Below are 27202 nucleotides of genomic sequence, written 5' to 3'. Positions count from 1 at the left end.
TGGGGGTCTCAGTTGTAAGGCCCCAACTAATGGAGTTATTCAGGCTTAGAAAAAGCACAGCTACTGTCTTGCAAACACAGCTCCACCCCTGTCTTCAGGTTGTGTGTGGTATTACACTTTAGCTCCATTCACTTCAAGGGAACTGAGCCGCAATACCACACACAACCTGAGGACAGGGGTGGTGCTGTTTCTTAAAGAAAGTGGCCATGTTTTTCTTTAACGCATCAGTATAGCATTGCTCTCATGCATTCTGCAAAGTTTGGCATGGAAACATACGGCACACGCTGGGCAGTCAGGTTGCCGAGCCAACAGTACCATGCCCATCGACTTCTGTGTACAAACCTTTTTCTCAAAACTCATGGAACTCGCTGGGTGCCATACGCAGGCCTCGTCAACACGACTGCCCGGTGTATGCAGCATTTGTCCGCATCAAATTTTACAGAACAGGTGGGAGAGCAACAAAATGGATTTATGCTTTCAAGCTGGGTTCACACTGTGCATTTTTCTTTAGTTTTTAGCTTTAGGCAAGTGATAAAGGGGTTCTCCAGCAAAATTCTTTTTCTTTCAAATTAACTGGATTCAGAAAGTTATATAGATTTGTAATTTATTTCTTTTTAAAAATATCCAATCTTCCCATACTTATCAGCTGCTGTATGTCCTGCCGGAAGTGGCATATTCTCTCCAGTCTGACACAGTGCTCTCTGCTGCCATCTCTGTCCATGACAGGAACTGTCCAGAGCAGCAGCAAATCCCCATAGAAAACTTCTCCTGCTCTGGACAGTTTATGCCAGGTTCACATTTTCTTACATTTTTTTTCTCCTTTTATGGTAGATTTTTATGCATTTTTGTGAGGTTTTTGGAGCTTTTTTTTTTTTTTACCGTATTTTATAGGTGTTTAATGCACATCTAATGTTTGGTTTGCATTTTTTCCATTTCTCTTTTACAGGTATCAGTGAGCATCTGGGAACTGAAACTGATATGTGCTGTGGTGGAGAGCAGCCGCCGCCATTCCTTTAAGTGACCTGTTGGGAATCTCTTAGTGGCTCAGCTCAGGCCGTATGCGCTATTTTACAAGGACTAAATAACACAGTAGACCACGCTGGTAAAATAACATATACGGCCTGAACTGAGTCACTAGGAGATTCCCATCAGGCCCTTGAAATGAATGGCAGCTGCTCCTCTTTGCCATATATCAGCATCCAGTTCTCAAGTGCCCATTGATACCTGTGACAGACACGTACCAGCATGAACTAATCCGTATTCGGGCCGTGCCACAAAAAACTCGCCACAATCAGCTCCACAAAAAACGGACAAGCTATTGTGCAGTCCATAATTGGGGCACAGGTTAACCCATAGGAATCAATGGAGAACCGTCTTACGGAAATTCCTTCGCATAACGCAGATCAGTCTTTTAGTGACTTAATTTTAGCTAATTGTGCGGATCCACAATACGGACACAATGCGGGTGTTTTTTGCGGGACATAAACAAAAAAAAGACACTTGACCAGTGATTATGCGGTCAGCAAAAAAATCAATGATGTGCGAATGGTGCCTGAACTATAGCGTTTTATGCAGTGTTTTATTAGATTTTTTGAGTCAAAGTTAGGAGTCAATTTAGAGGGAATTAGAAATACAAAGCAAGGACTTATACTTCGTCTTTATGCTGGAACTATTTCTGGATATGACTCAAAAAATGCATCAAAAAGTGAAAGAACGCTGTGTGTGAAAAAGTACTGGCGCGCGTCCACTTCTCTCCACTGGATGTCGCTGTGACCACACTGTCCGCTCTGTCTATGACTCCTCTTGCTCGGTTACCGCTTGCATTACACAACTGAGTCGCTAGATGTCACTGTATGCTAAAAGAAAATCGAAGCGTGCAATACCACGTCTATCCATCTGATGTCACTAGTGAGACAACGCCTTCTACATGACACACAGACAGGTACGGAAGCCGAGAAGGAGCAGAAAGAGAAAAGGGCGATCCGGGCGGGACACGGAGGAAACGACTTGTGCAACGACCGGGGTAAGGCACCGGGTAATAAATCAGGGCGAGATGTTGTATTATACGGGTGGAGGACCGGCTTCATGTATTGCAGAGATCGGGCAATGGCCACAGGGCTGTTCTGCATATGAATACAGCTGCAGATGGCTAAAAATACATGTTCCATGGCCCAGGCATAGAGCAATGCAAGAAGCAGGCAGGTCAGCATTGTGTATGCTTGCATTGGGATATACTGGAGCATGCATATGTCTGTCATGCCTAGTCTATGGGATTTGCAATTGGGTTTGTTTGTTGTTTTTTGCACAGTCACCTATAGAGGCTGCAGATGTGAGGAGCCCAGGCCATAGGGGAGGAGGATAGTGGCCCCCAACCTGTGCCTCTCCAGCAGAACTACAACTCCCAGCATGCACCAACAGGTTAGGGGATGATGATGGGAGTGGTAGTTTTACATAAGATGGACATCCACAGACTGGGAACACTCCCATGCTAGGAATTACAGGATCATTTCTGTCAGGAGGACAATGGGAGTTGTAGTTTTCTGACCGCTGGGCAGCCACAGGTTAGGAAACACTGCTGGGGCATGATGGGAGTTGTAGTCTTACAACCGCTGTTGAGCAATCCCATGGGAAGGTGCTAGGAAGGATAAAGGTGAGGCACAATGGGAGTTGTAGTCTTGCGACTGTTGGGAGAGCTAGAGACTAGGAGGATACAGGAGGAATCGGCATGATGGGAGTTGTAGTTTTCTGACCGCTGGGGAGCCACAGGTTAGGAAACACTGCTGGGATATGATGAGAGTTGTAGTTTTACAACCACTGGGGAGCAATTCCATGGAAAGATCCTAGGAAGTATCAATGTGAGGCACAATGGGAGTTGTATTTTGCAACCGCTGGTGAGCAATCCCATGGGAAGTTGCTAGGAAGGATAAAGGTGAGGCACAATGGGAGTTGTAGTCTTGTAGCTGTTGGGAGAGCTAGAGACTAGGAGGATACAGGAGGAATCTGCATGATGGGAGTTGTAGTTTTCTGACCGCTGGGGAGCAATTCCATGGGAAGATTCTAGGAAGAATAAAGGCGAGGCACAATGAGAGTTGTAATCTTGCGACTGTTGGGAGAGCTACCGACTAGGAGGATGCCATTAGGGCATGATGGGAGTTGTAGTTTTGCAACTGCTGATGAGCAATCCCATGGGAAGATGCTAGGAAGGATAAAGACGAGGCACAATGGGAGTTGTAGTCTTGCAACTGTTGGGAGAGCTACCGACTAGGAGGATTCCCTTAGGAGGATGCCAGGAGGCGTCAGGGCATGATGGGAGTTTTAGGTTGGTGACCTCTGGAGAACCACAGGTTAGGAAACACTGCCGGATCATATTGGGAGTTGTAGTTTTTTAACGGCTGAGGAGCCACAGGCTAGAAACACTCCCATGGGAGGATGCCAGGAAGCATCAAGGCTGTCAGGGAATGATGGGAGTTGTAGTTTGGCAAACAACTGGAGAGCCTTGTGTTATAAAACACTGCCGGGGCATGATGGGAGTTTTAGTTTTGTAACTGCCGAGGAGCCACAGACTAGGAGCACTCCCATAGGAGGATTTCAGGAAGCGTCAGGGAATGATGGGAGTTGTAGTTTGGTAACCTCTGGACAGCCACAGGTTGGAGAACCTTCTTAGTGGTCACTCTGTGATTCATTGTTGTTACATTGTTATTGCAGTTGTTACATTGTTGCATTGTTTCCTCCTGCACAGGACTGGACACCATCAGGAGACATAGGAGGGATTATGCCTTTAAATGCATCTGGAAAACCATAGAGACGATCACAATGACATCAGCTCCTGGCTGCTCGGGCGAGACAAGGGCGGATAAAGGAAAGTGGACAGAGGCAGCGGCTGTCATTGCCTCCCACTGCAGGATGGAGGCAGGAGGGCAGCACTGAGCTGGGGGAGGACGCTCACCGTTCCTGGGGAAGAAGTGGAATTTTCATGACTTTTTTGCACTGATCAATCCTGGGAATTTACTGCTCAGAGCCGGACTGAGCCCATCAGAAAGGGAGAAATCCTGAAAATCTTGTATCCCCCACCCATATCATCACCCTGTGGCCTCCCGAGTCTGGTTTATGGCTTTCATGATGATGAAAAAGAAGAAATTTAAGTTCCGGGTGGACTTTGAGTTGGATGAACTCTCCTCGGTTCCGTTTGTGAATGGGATATTGTTCTGTAAGATCCGTCTGCTGGACGGCGGCAGCTTCAGCGTGGAGTCCACCAGGTAAGAGATGCCATAGACTTCTATAGGGCAGGGGTCCACAACTAAGGGCTTGCTGGGAGTTGTAGTTTTGCGCCGGTTGGGAGATCACTACTGTAGTGGATTAGTGAGTAAAACAGTGTAGAAACTCTGGTGTCATTGATCGGGTCCATGATCCTGTCTATGGAGTGTATGTCCTATAATGGGTTATAGGATTATCCAATCTATCATTATGTCTGCATGAGTTATTAGGCATCGGAGTCTCGAGGTACAACTCCCATCAGAGCCTTGAACACACTAGGTCAGGGGTAGGGAACCTTGGCTCTGCAGCTGTTGCAAAACTACAACTCCCATCATGCCTGGACTGCCAAAGCTAAAGCTTTGGCTGTCCAGGCATGATGGGAGTTGTAGTTTTGCAACAGCTGGAGAGCCAAGGTTCCCTACACCTGCACTAGGTGCAGTTATTGGAGATAGACACCCCGCTGCAGGCTCACCCCAATACAACTCTATATAAAGATTGGGGTCTTCAAACAGAGAGACGGCCATGTGCTGCATACAAAGGTTCATTCTTTACATGGTGGAATCTAAAGATTCCAGCCTCCATATAGCAGATTGACAATCCCATACACCACCATTCTTTCTGTTGCAAAACTACAACTCCCATCATGCCCAGACAGAAAAGGCTGTCCATGTGCATGATGGGTGTTGAAGTTTTGCAACAGCTAGAGAGCTGCAGGTTGAGGAACACTGTAATAGACTATAGTACCTGTCACTGTGGGTATTAATTCAAGGGTCTCCTACGGCCAGGAGTGCCTCTTTGGGGTACAATCACACATCACATTTTCTGATAAATCAGCACTGACTTGTGCAGTTTTTAGGGCCCTAATCCACCGGACGATTATCGTCCAGATTATCGTTAAATCGTTCGAATCGAAACGATAATTGTTCGGTTGAAATGCAGTTAACGATTAACGACTGAACGAGAAATCATTGATCGTTTTATAAGACCGGGACCTATTTTTATCGTTGCTTGTTCGCAAATAGTTCGCATTGAATAAGACGTCGTTCGGACGTTTGCAGTAGATACGAACGCAATAGCGAAGAAAAAACAATCGCAAATACGATCATAAGTAACGATTATCGTTCCATGGAAATGAGAGAACGTTTTCAGGTCTTTCGCAATAGTGGTCGTTTGAGATCGTTAACCGTTAACGATTATGCGAATGATAATCGTTCGGTGGAATAGGGCCCTTAGTGAGGATGCAGATTCAGATGGTAGAGTATACAAGAGGGAATCCCGGCTGCTCCTGTGCTGACGCTTTTCTGGTCCCCTGCCGGTCTTTGCCCACCTGGCTACTGAAATAACATGTGGACACGTGTGACTGCAGCAGACAGTGGCTTTCTGAAACAATCACATGGGTCAACACGTTGTCACTGCATCTGCTTGTACAGAGACCGTCAGGAGACCAGGAAAGCGTCAGAGCGGGAGTGGTAGGGGGAAGGTGAGTATAGCTTTTCAGTTTTTTTTAATTCCCCATTAAAGTCAAATGATCTTGTATTCAGGCTGTGTTCACATGATGTGGTAATGTTGCTCTTTTTATTACAGAGAGGCAAAGGTTAGGAAACCATGTTAGGATATGATGGGAGTTGTAGTTTTGCGACTGCCAGAGATTGACAGTCTGGGGAGCACTACTATAAGAAGATGCTAGGAAGTATCAAGGCTGGGAGTTGTAGTTTCACAACTGCTGGAGAGCCATGGGTTATGAAACACTGTCAGGGCATGATGGGAGTTGTGATTTTGCTACTGTTGGAGAGCCATAGGCTGGGGAAGCTTTATGGCTGTCAGTGCATGATAGGAGTTGTAGTTTGAAAGCCGTTTTAGTTGTGGCAAAAAGTTTTGTTGCATTTTTGGACATTACACTAAAAAGTAAAATACAACGTGTGTGAACAGGCGTTGAATATTTGAACAATGCTGATATTATTGGGCACTCCCGAGTCCCACGCATCAGGGCTCTATGGCGTCTCCTACAACTTTTACTAGTAAATAATTCCAATTTGTAGCCGATGAAGAAGGAATGGTGCGGGTCGGGATTACACCGTGTTTATAAACGTCTGCTTCCTCGTTTTTATGACTCCCTCTGTCCCGTTAATGACGGCTGATTCTCTGCGCCGCTGTACGCAGCTAATGATGGAGTCATCCTGGAGGAGGAAGCTGACAGGGAAACACAGTCAAGAACCTACAGTAGACGGTTATGGGTGTGGGAGAATACACTGGGAAATTTACTTTAATGAAGGGGGTCACTTAAATTTAGGTTTAGTTATAAAGTCGGCGAGGAGTACAGAAACATGTTTCTTTTTGTTCTTTATTCCAAAATAAACTGAAGTATAGTGGTTGCTAGGGAGGCTGTGCCTAGCAACCGATTTAAAAACTGCAGTCGTTAACAACTAGTATGTGCCTTGTCACCCGCCTCATTTATCAAGACAGGAATAAGCAGTTTTTGTTGCCCATAGCAACCAGTCAGAGCTCAACTTTCATTTCTTAAAGTGTTATGATTGGTTGCCATGAGCAACACCTGTATCTTTTTGTCAGTCAGAGAACCTAACCTAACCTTTTAAAAGGGTTATCCAGCATTAGAAAAACATGGCCACTTTCTTCCAGAGACAGCACCACTCTTGTCTCAAGTTTGGGTGGGGTTTTGCAACTCTGTTCCATTGAAGTGAACCGAGCTTAAAGGGGTATTCCAGGAAAAATCAACTTTTCCCCTATCTACAGTATTGGGCCCGGCTTCTATATTATGAATAGAGCGGGTATGGCATGTGACCCGCGGCTCTATTCATTCCTATGGAGTGACGGAAAGAGACGCGTATGCCGGAAGAGCGCTGTACTCTGTTCTTTCTGTCGGCTCCACAGAAACAAATAGAGCCACGGGTCGCTTGCCGCACCTGCGGCTCTATTCATAATACAGAACCCGGGGGCCTGATATGGAGATCAGTGAGGGGTACAGAGGTTGGACCCCCGCAATCTCCTACTTTTCCCCTATCCTTTGGATAAGGGCAAAGTAAATTTTTCCTGGAATACCCCTTTAATTGCAAACCACACCTGAACTGGAAACAAGAGTAGTGCTGTCTCTTTAAGAAATTGACCATATTTTTCTAATGCTGGATAACCCCTTCAAAATTTTCTCTGACTGACAAAAAGATACAGGTGCCCATTAACCGGAAAAGACCCCCTTAATTTTGCAAGCTGACATGGCAAATGGCTAGGCTTGACCGGTGCCACACACACTGTTTCCCCCACTCTTGGCTTCGCTCCTGTCAAACTATGGGGCAAATTTATCTAACCTGTCCGAAAAACAGGCCTTTGTTGCCCATGGCAACAACCACAGCACAAATCTAAGCCGAATCTAACCTGCTTATATGTGCCTATTGCACACGGGGCGCTGAGGATGAAGGTATGTCTCTTAGAGTGGTATTACACGGGCCGATGGGGGCCCAATAATACCTGTAAACGAGCAGCGATCTGCTAGATCGTCGCTTGTTTACTGGGCCTATTACACGGCCCGATAATCGTTTAACAAGGGCTGCAGGGACATCGTTACCGATCTCCTTGCAGCCCTTGTTTAAACTACATACGTGTAATATCGGTGCGCGGCCATCGACTGACGATATACATTACCTATCCACGTTCCAGGGCTGCTCCTGCGGTCTTCTCCCCGGGTCCTGCGCACTCTAGTTTCAAAGTGGCTTGTAAGCTGACAGGCCGCTCAGCCAATCACAGGCCGGGACTGCCGCGGGCAGTGATTGGCTGAGCAGCCTGTCAGCTGACAAGCCACTCTGAAGCTAGAGTGCGCGGGACCCGGGGAGAAGACCGCAGGGGCAGCCCTGGAACGTGGATAGGTAATGTATATCGTCAGTTGCCAGCCACACACTGATATTACACGTAGCGGTGTGCGGTCGGCGCCCGACGAAAATAGGTCAGAACCTATATCAACGATCAGCCGATGATCATTTGTCATCGGCTGATCGTTGTATTTATTACATGGAGCGATAATCGGCCGAATCGGGCTGATTATCGTTCCGTGTAATAGTACCCTTATGGTGCGTTTACACAGACAGATTCTTGAAGCCAAAGCCAGGAATGTATCTGAAAAGAGGAGAAATCAGTCTTTCCTTTATGACCTGTTCTCTGTTTATAATCTGTTCCTGGTTTTGGCTTCAGAAATCTGTCAGATAAATCTGTCTGTGTAAACGCACTATTGCGCTGTTTCATCTCTAGATTAGTAAGGTGGTGGCAGGTGGGGTTGTCAATGGTTGGACCCCCACCAGTCAGCTGTTTATCCCCTATTGGGTAACAAACAACTCGGAATACAACAATAATTTTAATTTTTGTCTAAAGAAATTGATGACAGATGCATCTGGTGTTACTGGGCAGCAGCAGTAATATTGTGGGTATGGGGACAGGATCTAGTGTGTTTTTAGGGTGGTTAGTAAGCTACAATGGCTCATGACCAGCAATTTCAATTGATTTGATCCCTGGAAAAAGGAACAAAATCTGCTCTCATATTTGACTCGCTTGAGGAAGCGATGAGTCAGAACCTCAGGAAGCAATGTCCTACATCAGCCGCGCTGTGAGCAATTTTGTTTAGTTGCCACGAGCGACCAAACGTGCCGAAACCACATCTGCAAGAGGGGACTGGCGTACACCATTCATTCTCATCTGGGCCATACAATATATTTACCACTGAATGTGCCAGCGGGAAGTTTAAAAAAAAAACAACTTGTAATTTCCCAATTTTTGCCATTGGGAAAAAAACAAAAAAAAACAAAACTGTCTGTTACGAGGACTATGAAATAAGATTAAAGAAGCACTCCCAGATTTTTATTTTTTTTTAAGCCGCCAATAAATATAATTCAGCTGGTATTACCTCATGAGTTCTTTCTATCTATCTATCTTTTCAAAAACTTCCTGGAATGGTTTCCTTCAGTTGTGTCACGTGATCTTATGCTGACCCACTGGAAATGACGTGTGTTTCTGTGCTCTCAATTGGGTTACTATCTCAGCCAGCAGAACCTCCTGTATAATAAAGCTGCATGGACTGTTCTATACAAGGGGAGACAGATTTTCTGTAGCATGTGAACAGAATTGTGGAAATAATGTGTACATACAGATTTGATGTTGTTTTGGTGCAAAATCTGCTGAAACTATTTTTTTTTTTTTTACGCCACCACTCATGGGTATAGTCTAGCATTGCAGCTTATTCATCCTATATGTCAATTTTTTTTCTTCTTCTTGCTCTTCTGTAATATAATTTATTTTTCTTGCAGAGAGGTTGTCCAAGCAAACTGTGTCCACTGGAAGAAATGTTTTTCGTTCATGTGTAAGATGAGTGCAAGTGCGGCGTCCGGTATCCTGGACCCCTGTATCTGCAGAGTATCCGTCCGCAAGGTAGGACTGCTAAAGCAGGAGAGGAAGCATAGGCTCTATTCATACTGGCATCATGGTTTCTGTGGTCACATGACCAGCTGACCTTACACACCCAATAGCGGATTATAACAGGTCCGTTTCGGGCGGTAGCCCGGGGCCCATGGTCATGATTTGCAAAAAAATTGCTGCTTTTTAGTGCAATTTTGCACAAATCTGGGCCAGGAGACAATGCAGTAACATTAGAGAATATATTGAAGGACCTTATCATGTGACAATGATGTCACCACAGGTCCTTTACAGGTTGCATTATGGACTGACGTTAGTGCCGCTATAGTTACAGTGGGTTGAGGGGGCCCAGGCTTGGTGAACAGCCCTGGGCCCATAGTAAATCTGCCCCTGTACACACCTATATTGGGGCCCGTGTTCCACTATGATTTCTATCATTCTAATGACAGTGTGCTATTCTGCTCATCAAAAGTGACGTATACCCCGACCGACACAATGTCCTGGTGCCTGTGTGAGCAAAGCCTTGGTGTATCCAGTGTATTCTGATATTTCTGACTACATGTAAAAAGTTGAAATCCCTGATCTCATTCTCTTATTTATTTTAGGAGCTGAAAGGCGGGAAAGCGTATGCCAAGGTAAAAGCACCAGTATTCACAAATCCTTTATAATATAAACTGCAATGGCAAATGTTTTATTAGAAGTGTTTAAAGCATCATAAAAATCTGTCAGAGTCTGGGTGGTCAGGTCCCCACCAATAGCTAGAAGGAGTTGGGAGAAGCGCAAGGCTAAGCGCTTCTTTCTGTGAGATGGATTCTATAGTAAGTCTATGGAGCTGGAGAGAGAAGGCTCAGCCCTGGCTCATTTTAGGCCCTGACCTATGAAAAGTTTTAAGTGCAAAAACTTTGTGCGGACAGTACAGTACATGTCATAGTTGGGGAACCCTGAGCAATATGTGCGTTTTAGGTTTCATCTCCGTATAGAAAGGTCGCTGGTGCACCTAGCATTTTAGGGCTTAGGGTACCAATCGATTTTTTTTTTTTGACAATTAACGATAAACTATCTCAAACGACCCAAAATTGTTTGCCCAATTAAACGGAACGATGATCGTTACTTATGATCGTTCTTGCGGTCGTTTTGTCGTCGCTATTGTGTATGTTTCAGCTATGGCTTCTTATTACACCGAACGATGTGTGAACGATCAAACGAATACTCATTGGTCGTTTAATTGTTGTCTGCTATTACACGAAACAATTATCGATTAAATCCGAACAATCTAACAATTTTTCGAACGATAATCGTCCCGTGTAATACGGCCCTTACTCTGTTGCTGATGTGATGTTTAACATTGTGTCGCTGTTTTTGCTTGTTTGCTATTCCAGCTCGGCTTCGCAGACTTGAACCTTGCAGAGTTTGCCGGATCTGGCAACACCGTTCGGAGATGCCTCCTAGAAGGGTATGACACCAAAAACACAAGACAAGATAACTCTATCTTAAAGGTTAGTAAAGTCACCGGTACAGCATCAGTACATGTTCTGTGTTATAATAAAGGACCGGACAAGCTACAGGAGACAGGAGGCCACCTTGAGATTTGCTGCTGCTATCCAAGTTTTTGGTTGATCGCTTGCAGAAATTTTTTTTTGAGATATATTGACTGTTTTAGCTGATCTCATGAACCATCACTTTTTAAAGATACCGTGTTTTTTTTTTTTTCTTTTATAATTTATATTAGTGCGATGTGATGTTCATTCTGTTTCCATAAGTAATGGGTTAAAGGTGTATTCCTATACTTATCACGGAGCCACCAGGACAAAGATCAGTGTGAACTGAGGTGTGACATGTGCTACCGCTTGCTTTTTCTTATCGGTGAGCCCCCAACTGATCAAAACCCTTGTCATGTCAAAAAATGACATTAAAGGGGTACTCCAGAGAAAAAAAATTCTGCATCAACTGGAAGTCTTCAAGTACTTATCAGCTGCTGTATGTCCTGCAGGAAGTGGTGTATTCTTTCCAGTCTGACACAGTGCTCTCTGCTCACACCTCTGTCCACATCAGGAAACTGTCCAGAGCAGCAGCAAATCCTCATAGATAACTTCTCCTGCTCTGGACAGTTCCTGACATGGACAGAGATGGCAGCAGAGAGCACTGTGTCAGACTGGAAAGAATACACCACTTCCTGCAGGACATACAGCAGCTGATAAGTACTTGAAGACTTGTTTTTTTTCTTTCAATACTTGTAGAAGTAAATTGCATTTCTGTATAACTTCCTGACACCGGTTGATTTTTAATTTTTTTTTAATCCTGCCGGAGTATCCCTTTAAGGATATTTCAACAATCAATAGACCAGGCCGAGTGTTATGATGATTGATGCCTTAGAAGCATTACGATCCACCTTCTCATCAGCTAATGAATACAAGTGTTGGAATAGACTTGATTGCAGTAAAAGCCGTAAATCTAAAAGCCGTGTAGTGTGTACTGCAGAGAGGACTCATCTGGAAGATCTCCCGTCATTCCTGGAATAGTAATCACAGTCGGAGGACATCATTGTGAATTATTAAATCTGAGTCTTCCTGGCTAATGCACTCACAGCTCTGGGATATAAACACGTTCTCTCATCCTCTTCCTCATCACCATTATAGATTTCCAGCACGGCCAGGAGGGATTGGATGGAAACGTATTATTCCAGGCAGATCCTACACGGAGAGACAGAATACAGCCGCTTTCCATTGTTTCTTCAGCTTGCTTTCATACATCTAGGAGGGAAATAACAGGATGTGAGCCCGGGTTTTTCAGGCGATAACTGCAGCAAGTTTATTTAGCCCCTTTTTTATTGTAGGAAATTTCAACACTGCAGATAGTACGGTATTTTATAGAGAACATTGACCCTTAAATGGTCACTCACCTTTCAGCAACCTCTTCAGGATAAGCTGCTGTGTGTACATGGGTATCAGCACTATTTCTGCCCATTATATAACTATAAATCACCAATGCCCCCCTCTGCAGGCTCCAGCTTTTTATTGGTGTAGACTATATCTCTATAGATCACCCTTAGAAGCTGCAGCAGCATGGAGGACATTATAGAGCAGTACAAAGCAGTTTAAGCTGGAAACCCAACACTGGGGTGAGATATTACATGTAATAGAGCTCTCAGCACCTCTCTGCTGGTATCTTACTGTAAAGGTCTCCCCTCTATAGACTTCTATGGGCAGCTGTAACCTAATCCCTCAGTGGGTGGGATTTTTAGCAGTTTTTCAAAGTGAACGATGAGTTTAGGAAAGAGGAGAACATTTTTATTTCTAATAAGATACATTACAAAGTTTGGTAATTCCTAAAAAATTTTCAAGTTTCTTTATTGTTTTGTACTATTGAGTTATGCAAAGCTGGTTGAAAGTTTACTGACTGTTTAAGTGCCAGTTTGCTTTTAATGAACCTGAGACACTATGCAGTCCTTCTTTGCAAATACCTTTTCCTAATAGTTCAAGCAAATGGAAAAGAAAGCATAACAGAACATAGTTTTGTTTAAAAAAAAAAAAAAAAAAGTAGTGTATGCAGCTCCTGTGCAAACCTGTTTTCAATGTAATAAACCACGGACTGTACAGTACTCAGTACTTGTATTGAGTATTTGACTGGAGCATCAGACTACATAGAGTTTGTTTGTAGTCTGTTACCATGGAGACAGCACACTCTATATAGGAGCTGTAGGATTAAAGATTTTTACAAAAACATATTTTTTATTTTTAGATGTGTTAAAACCCATATAAGAAGTTGGGTTATATAAGGTGAACCCTCCCTTTAAAGTGACACTGTAAAGGGTAAATTTTGCAGTCTTCATACCTTTTATATCATACGTCATGGTGCTTGTTCCAGCAAAAAGTGATCTTTTATCATCTGGGGAATGTGCTACCTTGGCAGGGCTTCACGGCCGCCTCGCCCACATTGCCAACGTAGGCCCCGCCCTCTGTGACGTCACTGCCTCATAGGGTCCGCCCCCTCAACAACCATTGGAATGGGCTGGCCTAAAGGTCTATGCGCCACCCCCTCTAGGTCGGCTTGAACAATGGCCATGGAGGGGGTGGGGCCTATGCTGCAATTGTGTCATGGAGGGTGGGGCGATGAGGGATGGGCTAAGTGGCGCTGGGGCCGTGAAGCCCCGCCCAGGTAGCACAATCCCCAGATGATAAAAGATCACTTTTTACTTGAACAAGCACCATGGTGTATGATATAAAATAAGGTATGAAAACTGCAAAATTTACCCTTTACACCTGTGGAGAGAAGTCAGACTGCAAAAAGGGGGTGACAGTATCACTTTAAACTAATCCTTTTAAAAAGACTGCTGGGGTAATTTGAGTTAACTGGGGTAAGGGTGGGGGGGGGGGGGGCGGTCTCTTGCATGTATCCCCCTGCATTAGGGTACAGAGCTGTATGTTATTCCTTTATACATATTGTGAAGACGCTCGTCACATATCTCTATGGTTAAATCACACAGACAAACGCCCATGTGGAGCTTATTTGGGGTAATAAGAAAGCACACAAGTATAATTGGAAACACAATGGACCATCTGGACCTGCGTCTTGTAAAATGTTTGATCCTTTCCCAGCTCTGATGATACATGATTGTAGGCTGAGAGCGGTTTTGTTATTTCTGATAGTAACCTCTGCTTTCTTACATGTATTTCTAGGTCGGGATCAGCATGCAGCTCATGTCCGGAGACCCCTGCTTTAAAACGTGAGTAATTCCTGTACAACAAAAGTACATTGCATTGTATTGTGATGGTGATTGTACTGATAGAAATGCCCATCACATACATGGATGTAAATACAAATCATAGATTGTACATATAAAAGGTTATCAAAGCCATGCACTCCCCCAGGCTGTAGTTAGCAATCCTTAAAGGGGTACTCCAGCATAAACCCTTTTCTTTCAATTCAACGTGTCAGACAGTTATATAGATTTGTAATTTGTTTCTGTTTAAAAATCTCCCGTCTTCCTGTACTTATCAGCTGCTGTATGTCCTGCAGGAAGTGCTGTATTCTTTACAGTCTGAGACAGTGCTCTCTGCTGCCACTTCTGTCTATGTCAGGAACTGTCCAGTGCAGTAGCAAATCCCCATAGAAAATCTTTACTTCTCTGGACAGTTCCTGACATGGACGGAGGTAGCAGCAGAGAGCACTGTCAGAATAAAAAGAATACACCACTTCCTGCAGGACATACTGCAGCTGATAAGTACTCCGGTGCTGATAAAAAAAAAAAAAAAAATCAATCAAACATAGTTTTTACACTTATCATCCCTCCGCAGTCTGTCTCCGTTTAAATTTCCCGCTGTTTGCAGGTCCCTGAAGCTCCAGTTGGTGTCTTCATTTTTTCTTCACTTCCTGGTTTGGGGTTTCCCATAATGCACTTTGTCACCTGTGATGTCTAACTGACTCTATAAACTGTTAGATGGCTTACATCTTGTTCAGCCAATCAGAGCTGAGCAACCTGTGTCATCTGACAAAGGGAGGCTGGCTTAACAGGGCTTAGATCCGCCTCCCTCTTGATGATGTCATTGTCACAAAATGGCTGCCACAGAGCAGCCTGGGGTCAACAGTCATTAGGTAAGAATGACTTTACTTCACTTCCTGGTGAGGGATTTAGGGGGAAAAGATAGGGAAGGGGCACAGATAGGTGATTGAAGCATATTACAAAGTTATATAACTTTTATAATGTGTTTCAATTACTGGGAAAAAGCTTTTCTGGAGTACCCCTTTAACACGTCCTCTTTGTCTTCCAGGGCTCCTTCCACCGCCACCTCAATCGCAATCTCTGGAGATTCTGACTCTTTGCACGAAGACCGGAAAGGCCGCGAGACTGTGAAGCTGCACTTGGGAGTGGCCGGTATGTGCAGAATCTCTCTCCCTAATATAATCTAATATTCTGGCAGATCACATGACACTTGTCTGCGTGTTCTTTTCTCCCTTTAATGTAACCCATATCTATATTATTTTGAGACCTTTCATCGAAGAGCGCCTCCGTCCCTGACGAACTCGGAGCGTGCGGACATTCCAGGACGTCGAGTTACGCCAGTCAGCAATCTAAAGCATCAGGTACAATGGAGGCTTTGTCTTTTTGCTGAAGGATAAGATAATCTTGCTCAACCTGCCGGTTCTGTGGCTTTTGTTATTTTAAGCAGTTTCCTAATCTGGAATAGCAGGATAGATATGAAGTGAGTACTAGTACAATAGGCGGTTTGTCTTAAAGGGGTCGTCCAGTTTACAAAACTCATTCCCATGTATCCTGAGTTATAGAGGTTGTCCAAACATGGTTTCTTTCTTCCAGAACCAGCGCCTCTCCTGTCCTCCGTTTGAGTGTGGTATTGCAGCTCAGTTCCATTTACGTGAATGGAGCTGAGTTGTAATACTACACAGAACCTGGGGACAGGGGTGGCGCTGTTTTTGCAAATAAATCAGCTGGGTTTTTTCTAATCCTGGATAAGACCTTTAATATAAAGGAGTCAGCAGTTCAGGTTTTAACTGTTGGCCACTGTAGAGAGTGATTATAAAGAGGGTCTCTCACTCTGGAGGACCTGACTTGTCCAGTATTGCATAGAAAACACATTGTGCATTATTTTCCCTGTGGAGGCGCTGCAGCAAATTTAAATAGTTACTGTTAGGTTTCCTTAACAGCCGTCGGCTGGTAGTTATCCATAGTCACATAAAACTTTTAAAGTCCCCCTTGCTTGGGTACTAGGGATCGTGAGAATATTACACAATAAATCATCTTCTTCAGGGTAAAGCAAGTGACACTAGGGTAGGCAAATGTGGCAGAAATAAACGTAAGTTATATATGTCCTAAACTAAGATAAGTTATATATAAGCTATAAGGGATGATACATTATATATAAGTTTTATAAACTAAGATATGTTATATATGTTTTATAAACTAAGATACATTATATATACACAATAAATCCTCTTCTTCAATGTTAAGCAAGTGACACCAGGGGAGGGTGATACGGCAGAAACATAAATTGTAAACGAAGATAAGTTTTATATAAGTTTTCAGGGATGGTAAATTTATAAATAAGTTTTACAAATATAATTTATCTTAGTTTACAACATATGTTTCTGCCGTATCACCTTCTCCTGGTGTCACTTGCTTAACCGTGAAGAGGATGATTTATTGTGTATATATAATGTATTGCGTATATAAAATGTATCTTAGTTTACAAAACATACATAACGTATCTTACATTATATATTAGTTTTATAAACTAAGATACGTTATGTATGTTTTGTAAACTAAGATACATTTTATATGCACAATACATTATATATACACAATAAATCATCCTCTTCACGGTTAAGCAAGTGACACCAGGAAAGGGTGATACGGCAGAAACATATATTGTAAACTAAGATAAATTATATATATGTTTCTGCCGTATCATCCTCCCCTGGTGTCACTTGCTTAACCTTGAAGAGGATGGTTTATTGTGTGTATATATAATGTATCTTAGTTTATAAAACATATATAACATATCTTAGTTTATAAAACTTATATATAATGTATCATCCCTTATAACTTATGTTGTAAACTAAGATAAGTTATATATAAGGGATGATACATTATATATAAGTTTTATAAACTATCATCCCTTATATATAAATTATCTTAGTTTACAACATAAGTTATAAGGGATGATACATTATACGTAAGTTTTATAAACTAAGATATGTTATATATGTTTTATAAACTAAGATACATTATATATGTTATAAGGGAAGATACATTATATGCCCTTTGAATATGTAGGAGGCTCGAGAAGACACCATGGAGCAAACAGATGGAATTGAACAAAAAGTAAAAAAAAATTAGAGAATAAAGTAAAATAAAGAAATAAGAGGCAGAGATGACAATATCCTGGAGATCTCCCTCCTCGTACAGATTGTGCTGATTTTTGTTTATTTCCAGCTCTTATGTAGAAGTGACGGAGAACACTGCATCATACGTTCTTACTACACCTCTGCAGCATTCCAGTGACTCACCGCCCATCACCGCTGTTACTCAGCTAAATATTGTGTCAGGTTGCTATTGCTCAGTAATCCCCGATAGACAGAGGCGACTCTCATATAGAAGCTTTCTCTTTCTTGTTTACTATATAACACAATTGCCTCAAGCTTTATACTTAATGTAAATTCTATGTAACATATGTGGACATGCCGAGGCTGAGGGCGACTGGTAACCACCGCTGTGCTGCCTTATTGCCTCTAGCATTGTTAAGCATCATATTCCTTGCACAGATTATTTAAAAAAATTGCAATATTACCCATTTACATGCTGGTAAAACATAATCTAGTGAAGGGGTATGCCATTTACTTACATAGTATGCTGCCACCTGGTGTTCAGAGTGTATAGCAATGTGCACGTCCACCTATTGCATTGATTTCAGGAGGACACACATGCTCAGTCACTCTCCCCATAACCAGGTTTCTGCATAGTGATTTTCTTTTCCGCTTTTTGCCGTGTGGAGCAGTGGTGGGGAAAGCTTTAGCTGTCCAGGCATGATGGGAGTTGTAGTTGACTGTGATCTAGTGTATGGCCAGCCTTATACCGCAAGCTCAAGACAATCTGTCATCTGTACCCCAAGGCAAACCCGAGTAGCACAGTTTATGCCTGAACTATATAAATCATATTTCAGATACTTTTGTTGACAGAACTGATACGCCGGTTGACGCCCTGTCAGATGTTTTGTTAAGGGGTGCGACATATTACAGTATTACTGCCAAGACGTAAAGTGGTAACGTAAAGCAGGTTTATGCTATTCTATCTAAGGGTAGCATAAACTAGTGACAGAGAAGCTGAACAGGATGATGTATCACTTACATTGTTCTGTGCAGCTGATCCGGAGATATTCTCCTGAGTAACATGGGCAATAAGTAGTCATCTCCATTATGTGCATGAGCTCAGTAGTCCTGGATATTCATGAGAAGGAGGAAACTCTGCCCACTGGATGCTGATTGGCAGTTATCTATCCATTCTGTGTATAGGCAGTCAACTGTCAATCAGCAGCTTGAGGCGGTGGGGAGGGGTGTGGCAAGAATCCTGTTCTCCTGCACATTAGAAGAACAGTATGTAATACACCGATCTACTCAGCATTTCTGCTGCTTTCAATTAGGGCAACATAAACCTAGTGACAGATTCCCTTTAAGATGGGAGTCATCATGTTCACACTGGCGTCATGAGTTCTGTTTTAAAGGATCTGTTTTGTAATGGATTCTTCTATATCCCATTGATTTATAACATGACCATTAGGTTAAGGTTTTGTGTTTTTCCTGGACAATTGATACCAGTGACTTCTCTAACAATGTGAATTGAACCTTGTTCTTACTTTTTGCAAGGTTCTTTGCATATTTGAGAAACCTTGTCTTTCTCCTTTGTCCTCATAGATAGTATTCCCCCCCCTCCCGTCAGGTCCTGTCCATAGACGTCTATGCCCACAGCTATGGCCCCCCTCCCCCCCATGATACTTGTTGGGTGAGAAGGTTGAGGAATGAGCGCGGTCCGGTCCTCCTCGGCCATGGGCGGGTCTCAGTAATTTCTGGAATGTCTCTTGGTTTACACTTTATTGGTTCTTTCTCCTTTTCCCATCGTCTCGTACCTTGTTACAGCTCTTCTTTTTCATTGTACTATTTGTATATGGCGGAAAGCAAATATTTGCCTTGTACTTTTGTGGCGGCCAGGAAGATGGCTGATTCCTGTGTAAATGTTTTCCGAATCGCAGACAATAAGTCAGGTATTAATACTGATACCGGCTAAACAATAACTCCCAGGCTGATGTGTATGTGTCCCTGAGGCTCACACTGTCCGGTTATGGCAGCGCGTCGGGTTCTTGGCTTTTATATTGCTGATATTACATTTATATATTTTGCAGCCCATACAATCTATATCTCCCAGTACAGATAAACACATGACTTGGCCTTTGTGAATTAAGAATAGAATTCAGGGAGGTAAAGTGCTGCCAGACACCTCAGATGGCGGCTTATCTCCACTGAGAACAAAAGGATCAGGAGTAATGAAATCTAAAATGACAAAATGAGTTATTGTGTTGCTAAAATCACCAGCTTCAGCTGAAACGTATCTATTCTGTGTGTGGGGCTTCAAGGCTACCCGTATAGCTTATATACTTGTCTCCCAACCCCCTCTATACTCATGCTTATATCTATTGCATCCGACTCATGTTCTTAATAGAAAGAGGGAAATAAGGCGCTATTTTCTTTTTTTTTTTTTTTACTTAACATCCATCCATCTTAAAGGGGTACTCTGGTGGGAAAAAAATATTTTCAAACCTACTGGTGTCAGTTGCAGATTGCTTGTCTTAAAAATAAAATCTCCAGTCTTCCAGTACTTATCAGCTGCTGTATGTCCCGCTGGAAGTGGTGTGTCCTTTCCAGTATGACACAATGCTCTCTGCTGCCACCTCTGTCCATGTCAGGAACTGTCCAGAGCAGTAGCAAATCCCCATAGAAAACCTCTCCTGACATGGACAGTTCCTGACATGGACAGAGGTGGCAGCAGAGAGCACTGTGTCCGACTGGAGAAAATACACCACCTTCTGCAGGACATACAGCAGCTGATAAGTACTGAAAGACTAGTAATTTAGAAATTTGTATAACTTTCTGAACACAGCTGATTTGAAAATCATAGAATATTACAGTGGAAGCCATATAGATGAGGATGTTATAGCGTGGCTGGCATTTAAAAAAAAAAAAAGTGACATCAAACGTTTTGATCGGATTGGGTCTTACTGCTAGAAGCCTCCATTTTCCAATTATAAAGTCTATGGACAGTGATGAGTAACAGTATGGAAGAGCTTTGTTTTTCTATAACCGCCAGGCCTCCTGCTTCTCCTAATGTACAGCCTTGTCCTGTGTAATAGCAGCGTCACCAATCTGCAGTAATGTGATGAAGCTCATCTCCACATAACAGTAAATCTCTCTGACTACTCGGGGATATCGGTCAGCTCTGATGCAGTTACGTCCCCTGACGTCGCTCATCACTTTCTCTCTTACACGGAGCACTCACCATCATCATTACATCCGCTCATTACTGATCACATCAGGATTAATCCATGGAAATGGGTCGGTCATCTGTTCTAATTGGTCAGAATATTTAAGGATTTAATGACTTTGGGCCTAAAACCACAGCTGGGCCGGATGCCGCTATTATATACCAGTAATAATTACTATTGAATGTACCACATTACCAGCCGTGATACAATGGCCGATTAGGATGTAGCCCCCAGAGAGGGAGAGACTGATCAGTCAGGACCGGATAGGCAGGGAGAAGCCACCCTGCTCTAATAATGCCAGTGGAGGACGATTACCCTAATTATGCCACTGGAGCGGGGGGGGGGGGGGGGTTACCCTAATGACAGCAGTGAGGTTGGGGGGTATCACTCTAATGACGCTGGTGGGGGGTAACCCTGGTGACACTGTTGGGGTCACCCTAATTACGCCGGGGAAATATTATAATATATTATTTATTATTTTAGTTGTTTTTTTTTACTTTATGGTGCGTTCACACATGCAGGATCTGCCGCAGATCCTATACGTGTGAACGCACCCTTAAAGGGCTATTCTTGTCTCATGTTGTTTTGTTTTTTTTGTTGTTTTTTATTCGTTTTGTTAAGAGAACAATAAACATCTTGGGGGAGATTTATCAAACATGGTGTAAAGTGAAACTGGCTCAGTTGCCCCTAGCAACCACCTTCAAACATGGTGTAAAGTGAAACTGGCTCAGTTGCCCCTAGCAACCAATCAGATTCCACCTTTCATTTCTCCGATTTTTTGGAAAATGAAAGGTGGAATCTGATTGGTTGCTAGGGGCAACTGAGCCAGTTTCACTTTACACCATGCTTGATAACTCTTCCCCCCCCCCCGCCCCTTGTCTTATTATTTTATATCAAACTGATCACTGAGGGTTTGACCACAAATGGAAAGAATGATTGATTAGAGAAATGAGAACAGAGAATACGTTAACAATACAGTGTGGAAGGCTCCATTCATTCCTTATATTGACTCGTGCCGTAACCATTGCACTTTTTTGGACCTTACTTTTCTGTGGATGTACGAAGCATAGCACCTTAGTCATTGCTCGCCTCATACTTTACATGGGGTCCATGAGATTCCTATGCGGCCTGTGCTATCACATCCATTATTCATGACTGTTGACGGCCGCCGAGAACACGGAGCTGAATACCAGTGATTGTGTGAAGGACATGGCAGATAGACGCTTGTCACACTCTTCTAGTAAGAGCGGAGGCCACTTCTGCCATACTTGTCATCGGGTGGAGATGTTTCCGATGTGCAGTCGTGTAGGGAGATGAATGTAAATCGTCCAGACTGGTTCACCTCCCCGTTCATCCTGCTTTACATATCACTTTGACTAGAACCAGATCGGCAAAACAAACAGGTCACTTGGGATTTCTCTATAGATAGAGCAGAATTAAAAGGACAGAACACCATAATATTTTTTTTCTTTTAGAAAAACATTATTGGTACAACAGTCCTTTCAGGGAATACTAAAGCAACTGCATTGTCAGCATTATAGTAATCTCCATCCATTACCAAAACCTCTATACCAGAAGCACTCTCCAAAATGGAGAGTCAGAATCCAAGAGGAATATGTGAATCCAAGAGGAATATGTGCAGCTTTACGGGCAATGTATTTTGTGGAAAGAGGCTGCAGCTGATGGTGGTTTAGTTTCCTAAACGTAACTCTGTCATATCCCATACACAGGACAATCCGACAGTATCCAGTCTACTAAGTGGGGATGTAATATAAGATAAGGTGATGATAAAATCATAGATGGTCATATTAATCCTTAGACCCTGGTTAGTCTTGTTAACATTTTTCAAAACTCATCCAGACCCAACCCGAAACTCATTCAGACTCCAGACTAGACCCCTAAACTCCCCGAGACTCCAGACCAGACCCCTAAACGCATTCAGTCTCCAAACCAGACCCCTAAACTCATTCAGACTTTAGACCAGACCCCTAAACTCTCCAAGACTCCAGGCCAGACCCCTAAACCCATTCAGACTCTAGACCAGACCCCTAAACTCATTAAGACACCAGACTAGACCCCTAAACTCCCCGAGACTCTAGGCCAGTCCCCAAAACTCATTCAAACTGTAGACCAGACCCTTAAACTCATTCAGACTCCAAAACTCATTCAGACTCCAGACCAGTTACATAAACTCGCCAAGACTCTAGACCACACTTCTAAACTCACTAAAAACTCACTAAAAATTGTGTGAAGCCAAATAAATGAATATGGTGCAAACTGATAGCAATACAAACAGTAATTTTTTATTCCATGTTTTCTTGGTTCAGGATACAGTACGGGCCACTCGCGGTCTTCCAGTTTGTCCGAGTTGAGCCATCGGAGAAACACATCGGAGGGCAGCGCCTCCACCGGTATCGGGAGTATTCCAGAACCGAGTGAAGACGACGGCAACAAAGCTCTGACGTTCAACCAGGAGATCAAAGAAGAGGGGTCGTCCTCTGAAAAACTTAGCAGGTACAGTATGAGATGTCAGGATCGTGTTTGAGTCTGGAAATCTTGGCTTGTATAAGTGGCGTAGATGGTGGAGGAGTTTGCCAGTGCCATTGTGGAGGATGAGGAGATGGTTACTGCATGGCAGATAGCAGTGCTAAATATTACTCTGTCCTCTTCACCTATAGGCTTCCAGTGAAACAGGACTCTGTGGAGTCTCAGTTGAAAAGAGTGGACGCTACCAGAGTGGATGCAGATGACGTAATAGAAACCATTCTCCAAAGCCAGGATTTTACCCTCGACTCAAGTGCAGAAGGTGAGTAAGACATTTTCTGGCTATCCTCTAACTCCTGTCACTTTGACATGACGTGAGTGTTCAGACCCCAACCCGTTGCTGGGACAAGCAGGGAGAGAAGCGCACAGCTGAGCGCTCTTTGGGGGCCCAATTGAGACAACTCCATAGACTAATGGTGTGTTTACACAGGCAGATTTATCTGACAGATTTTGGAAGCCAAAACCAGCAATAGATTTGAAAAGAGGAGAAATCCCAGTCTTTCCTTTATGACCCGTTCCCTGTTTATGGTCTGTTCCGGGCTTTGGCTTCAAAAATCTGTCAGATAAATCTGCCTGTGTAAACGCACCATTAGGGCCCAATGCTGTCTGTAAGCGAGGGCTGATTTCGGTAATTGGCGCACGTTTACAGACCCTTCACAAGGTATGATCAGTCATACTGCCTTTTCCAGCAATCAGCCGTCTGTCACACATCCCCCCCCCCCTGTTCCATGGCTGACAGTCCATAATTTATGATCAGAATGGCGCAATCAGCCAATGACTAAGGATTTAACTCTTTCATCAGCTGATCGGAAGGGAGAGGTAGGCCGCAGCCAGACAGCTCTGACTGCAGCTTCTCTCTCTGAGAACAGACTGTTCAGGCAGTTATATTCCATCACACCCGACCCCTATCTCCATTGAAATCACCTGTTGTGACTGTCTGGAGGCCCCTATACACTCTTTACTAAAGGGCGAATGGTATAGCTGACAAAAGTATAACGTGTATGGGTTCTTTTGTTGCGCCGGTTACAGTATTAATGGGAAACTGCGTGCCGTACCCAAGACTCTATTCATAACACAGAATTTGGGCGCCCAATATGGAGATCGGGAGGGAACAGAGGTTGGAATACCCCTTTAATCTTCTCCAATGAAATGAGTGAGAGAGCTGTTTCTTCATATGTAGTGAAATGTGTAAGTATTGGTCACTCTTTTTCTTTGCTTCTTGTAGAGGAAGGCCTAAGGTTATTCGTAGGTCCTGGCGGGAGCACAGCTCTTGGGGGTCATCACTTACCAAACAGGTAAATGCTGCACAAAAGGCATTAAAATGAACATCACTGGGGAGATTTATCAAACATGGTGTAAAGTAAAACTGGCTCAGTTGCCCCTAGCAACCAATCAGATTCCTCCTTTCATTCCTTACAGACTCTTTGGAAAATGAAAGGTGGAATCTGATTGGTTGCTAGGGGCAACTGAGCCAGTTCTACTTTACACCATGTTTGATAAATCTCCCCCCATGTTGTAATGATTGGGATCACCCAGTCCTGGACACCGTGTAAGTTCTTCTCTCTCACTTCCTCCTCTTCTCCGTTCTTCTCAGGGTTGGAGCCGGAGCCTATGAACAGGTTGTCATCAAGCGCTGAGACGCCCGCCGGCTACGTGGGGAGTATTATTATTATACAGCCTATGTGGTTTAATACTTTGCAGACTTTTTATGGGGGACAAAAAAAAAAAAATAAACAGGTTTTTAGTTTTCCAAATGACGATGCATGCTGTGCTGCGGCCATAGGTCATGGATGGTTGTCTTATTGTCCCTCGTGAATATGAACAGTCATTGTTTTCTTGGTAGAGGTCAACTCTGCGCGACGTCCGGAGATCAGATCGACCACAAACAAACCTCCCCTGAGTCCTGGATTGTAAGTGCCCTTGAGTCAGTGTGAATCTGACATCCTCTTACGGACCAGACTGTCGCTGGCGCACGAGTCGCCTATCCAGTGCATTGTGTATACACGCTGATGAGAGATGACGTGCTGTAGGCAGAAGGAATCACATACTAATAACACTGTAACAGGTAGAGACCATATTCCAGCACAATTTAGAGACTAAATCCACAGCCGTGAGATATAATAAACCTAATAGAACCAACCAGATGCTGAGATGCAATGATACGCACATATAAGCTCCGTATTATGAGCTAGAGTGATATTGAAATTCCCCTCAAGCCTGAATTCTTTACCGATGTGTCCTTCCTTAGATTTTCTCTTGGCTTATCATATTCCAAAATAATTGGCATAAAGCAAAAAAAAAAAAAACCCTGATTTGATGAGTTAATTATGCTATTGTTAATTATATGCCACCACCTAGTGGTTGTGACGTGCATTACAGCCTGTATGACTATATACCACCACCCAGTGGTTGTGATGTGCATTGCACCCTGTATAACTATATGCTGCCATCCAGTGGTTGTGATGTGCGTTACAGCCTGTAGAGGGTTTCGAGAGAATGCATTGAACTTCTAATGGAAGAAATGTAAGGGTGGACACATCTATACATGGCTTCCTCAAAAGACTTATATGTAGTCGTAGTCAGCCATATGCACACATCACCTTGGAAGTCTGCAGATTGCACAGACTTCGCTGGCCATACTCTAACGTTAAGGCACTTCTTGCCAAATTTTGTCAGCAAATGGATCTTACCAAAGAGTTAGGTGCTTTATTTTACAGGGCTCATGCACATGGAATAAAGCCCCTAGGGCAGTGTATGGAAGCAGTATACCCCTGGTGTGGAGCTATATACAGAGGTGCATTAGTGACCCTGTGCACCTCTATATAAATCATGTGCATGAGGCCTAAGTTATTGCGTGTGCAAGTGAGTGGAAAACCTTCCCATATCCGGTCCTCCTCTTTTACTAGGGTTTTGTACTAGTCCAAGAAGAAATAATCTATGTGCCAATGACTGATAGAAGGGTTGATGCCCTGTACAGAATAATAATGCTGTTATTGAAGCCTTTGCAGCACTGCGACTTATGGCAGAAACGAGAAATCCCAGTAGTAACAGCATGGAGTCATGAGAAAATCCATATATCCTATACTATATTGAGCTTGTATAGTAAGAATCTGGATCACAACTATGCACTTTGTCTCAGCCGGACGATAGCAGCAGAGCTATATGATGTATTGGACAAACCTCAACTTAAACTATATATTAAAGGGATTTTCTGGGCTCAAAAAATATTTTAAAAAACATGACACTATACAAAAGATGTAAATGTTACATTTATTCAGAATTCTACTTTTATAGCCTTATCCCAGCTTCAAGTTACTTTGTATATTTAGTCATAGCTTAAAACTACATATCCCATGGTGCCCTACATTGCATCACAGCTTCAGCTGCATAAGCCAAGCTAGATGTATGATATCCATGTAAAGGATGTACATGACGTTACCATAGAACCGCGCATAGGATGATAGGGCATTACTCCGAAAGTAACGGTTAGAAGAGCAATGGTAAAAAATGGAAAATCCCTTTAAGTCAAGGGTAGGAAACCTTGGCTCTCTAGCTGTTGCAAAACTACAACTCCCATCATGCCTGGACTGCCAAAGCTTTAGCAGTCCAGGCATGATAGGAGTTGTAGTTTTGCAATAGCTAGAGAGCCAAGGTCCCCTACCCTTGACTTAAAGTGGATGTTAAAATAAAATGCGGCATTCACGTAACCATTCCACTTCAGCATCCATTGAATGCATAGTCCACTCATCGGATATCCGGGGGTTTGGTCCGGAACACAGCAGGGTTTCGGGTTTACCTAATGGAATTTGACAAGGACTTATGGAATATTGCATACCCTTATATATACCTGTATACAAGTGCAATAGCCTTCTCCCAGACAATCATAGGACCAGATCCAGCCAGAGATCTCCCTGCTATCATTGAAGCCAGTAGCCTATCTATTGATTTAT

General features: G+C 43.3%; 1 protein-coding gene across 3 annotated transcripts; it reads left to right on the top strand.

The window, feature by feature from the left end:
* Positions 1-1935: 1935 nt before the first annotated feature.
* EEIG2 (EEIG family member 2) lies at positions 1936-26806 on the top strand. 3 transcript variants are annotated; one of them, XM_069967519.1, is made up of 12 exons: positions 1936-2023; positions 3740-4256; positions 9558-9678; positions 10269-10298; positions 11043-11159; positions 14340-14386; positions 15432-15535; positions 15649-15744; positions 23036-23222; positions 23387-23514; positions 24478-24547; positions 24847-26806. In XM_069967519.1, the coding sequence occupies exons 2-12, from the start codon at positions 4108-4110 to the stop codon at positions 24887-24889; spliced, it is 1092 nt and encodes a 363-aa protein (XP_069823620.1). In that variant the 5' UTR covers positions 1936-2023; positions 3740-4107; the 3' UTR covers positions 24890-26806. The 3 variants fall into 3 exon arrangements, with proteins under 3 accessions (XP_069823620.1, XP_069823621.1, XP_069823622.1); XM_069967520.1 differs by having other exon boundaries at positions 1972-2035; XM_069967521.1 differs by lacking the exons at positions 1936-2023; positions 3740-4256 and adding an exon at positions 7596-7684.
* Positions 26807-27202: the final 396 nt, after the last annotated feature.

Source organism: Dendropsophus ebraccatus, chromosome 4, assembly GCF_027789765.1.
Source record: "Dendropsophus ebraccatus isolate aDenEbr1 chromosome 4, aDenEbr1.pat, whole genome shotgun sequence".
In the NCBI taxonomy this organism is placed as follows: Eukaryota; Metazoa; Chordata; class Amphibia; order Anura; family Hylidae; genus Dendropsophus; species Dendropsophus ebraccatus.
The sequence above is the reverse complement of the archived record's forward strand: the minus strand, read 5'-3'. Positions and strand labels throughout refer to the sequence as shown.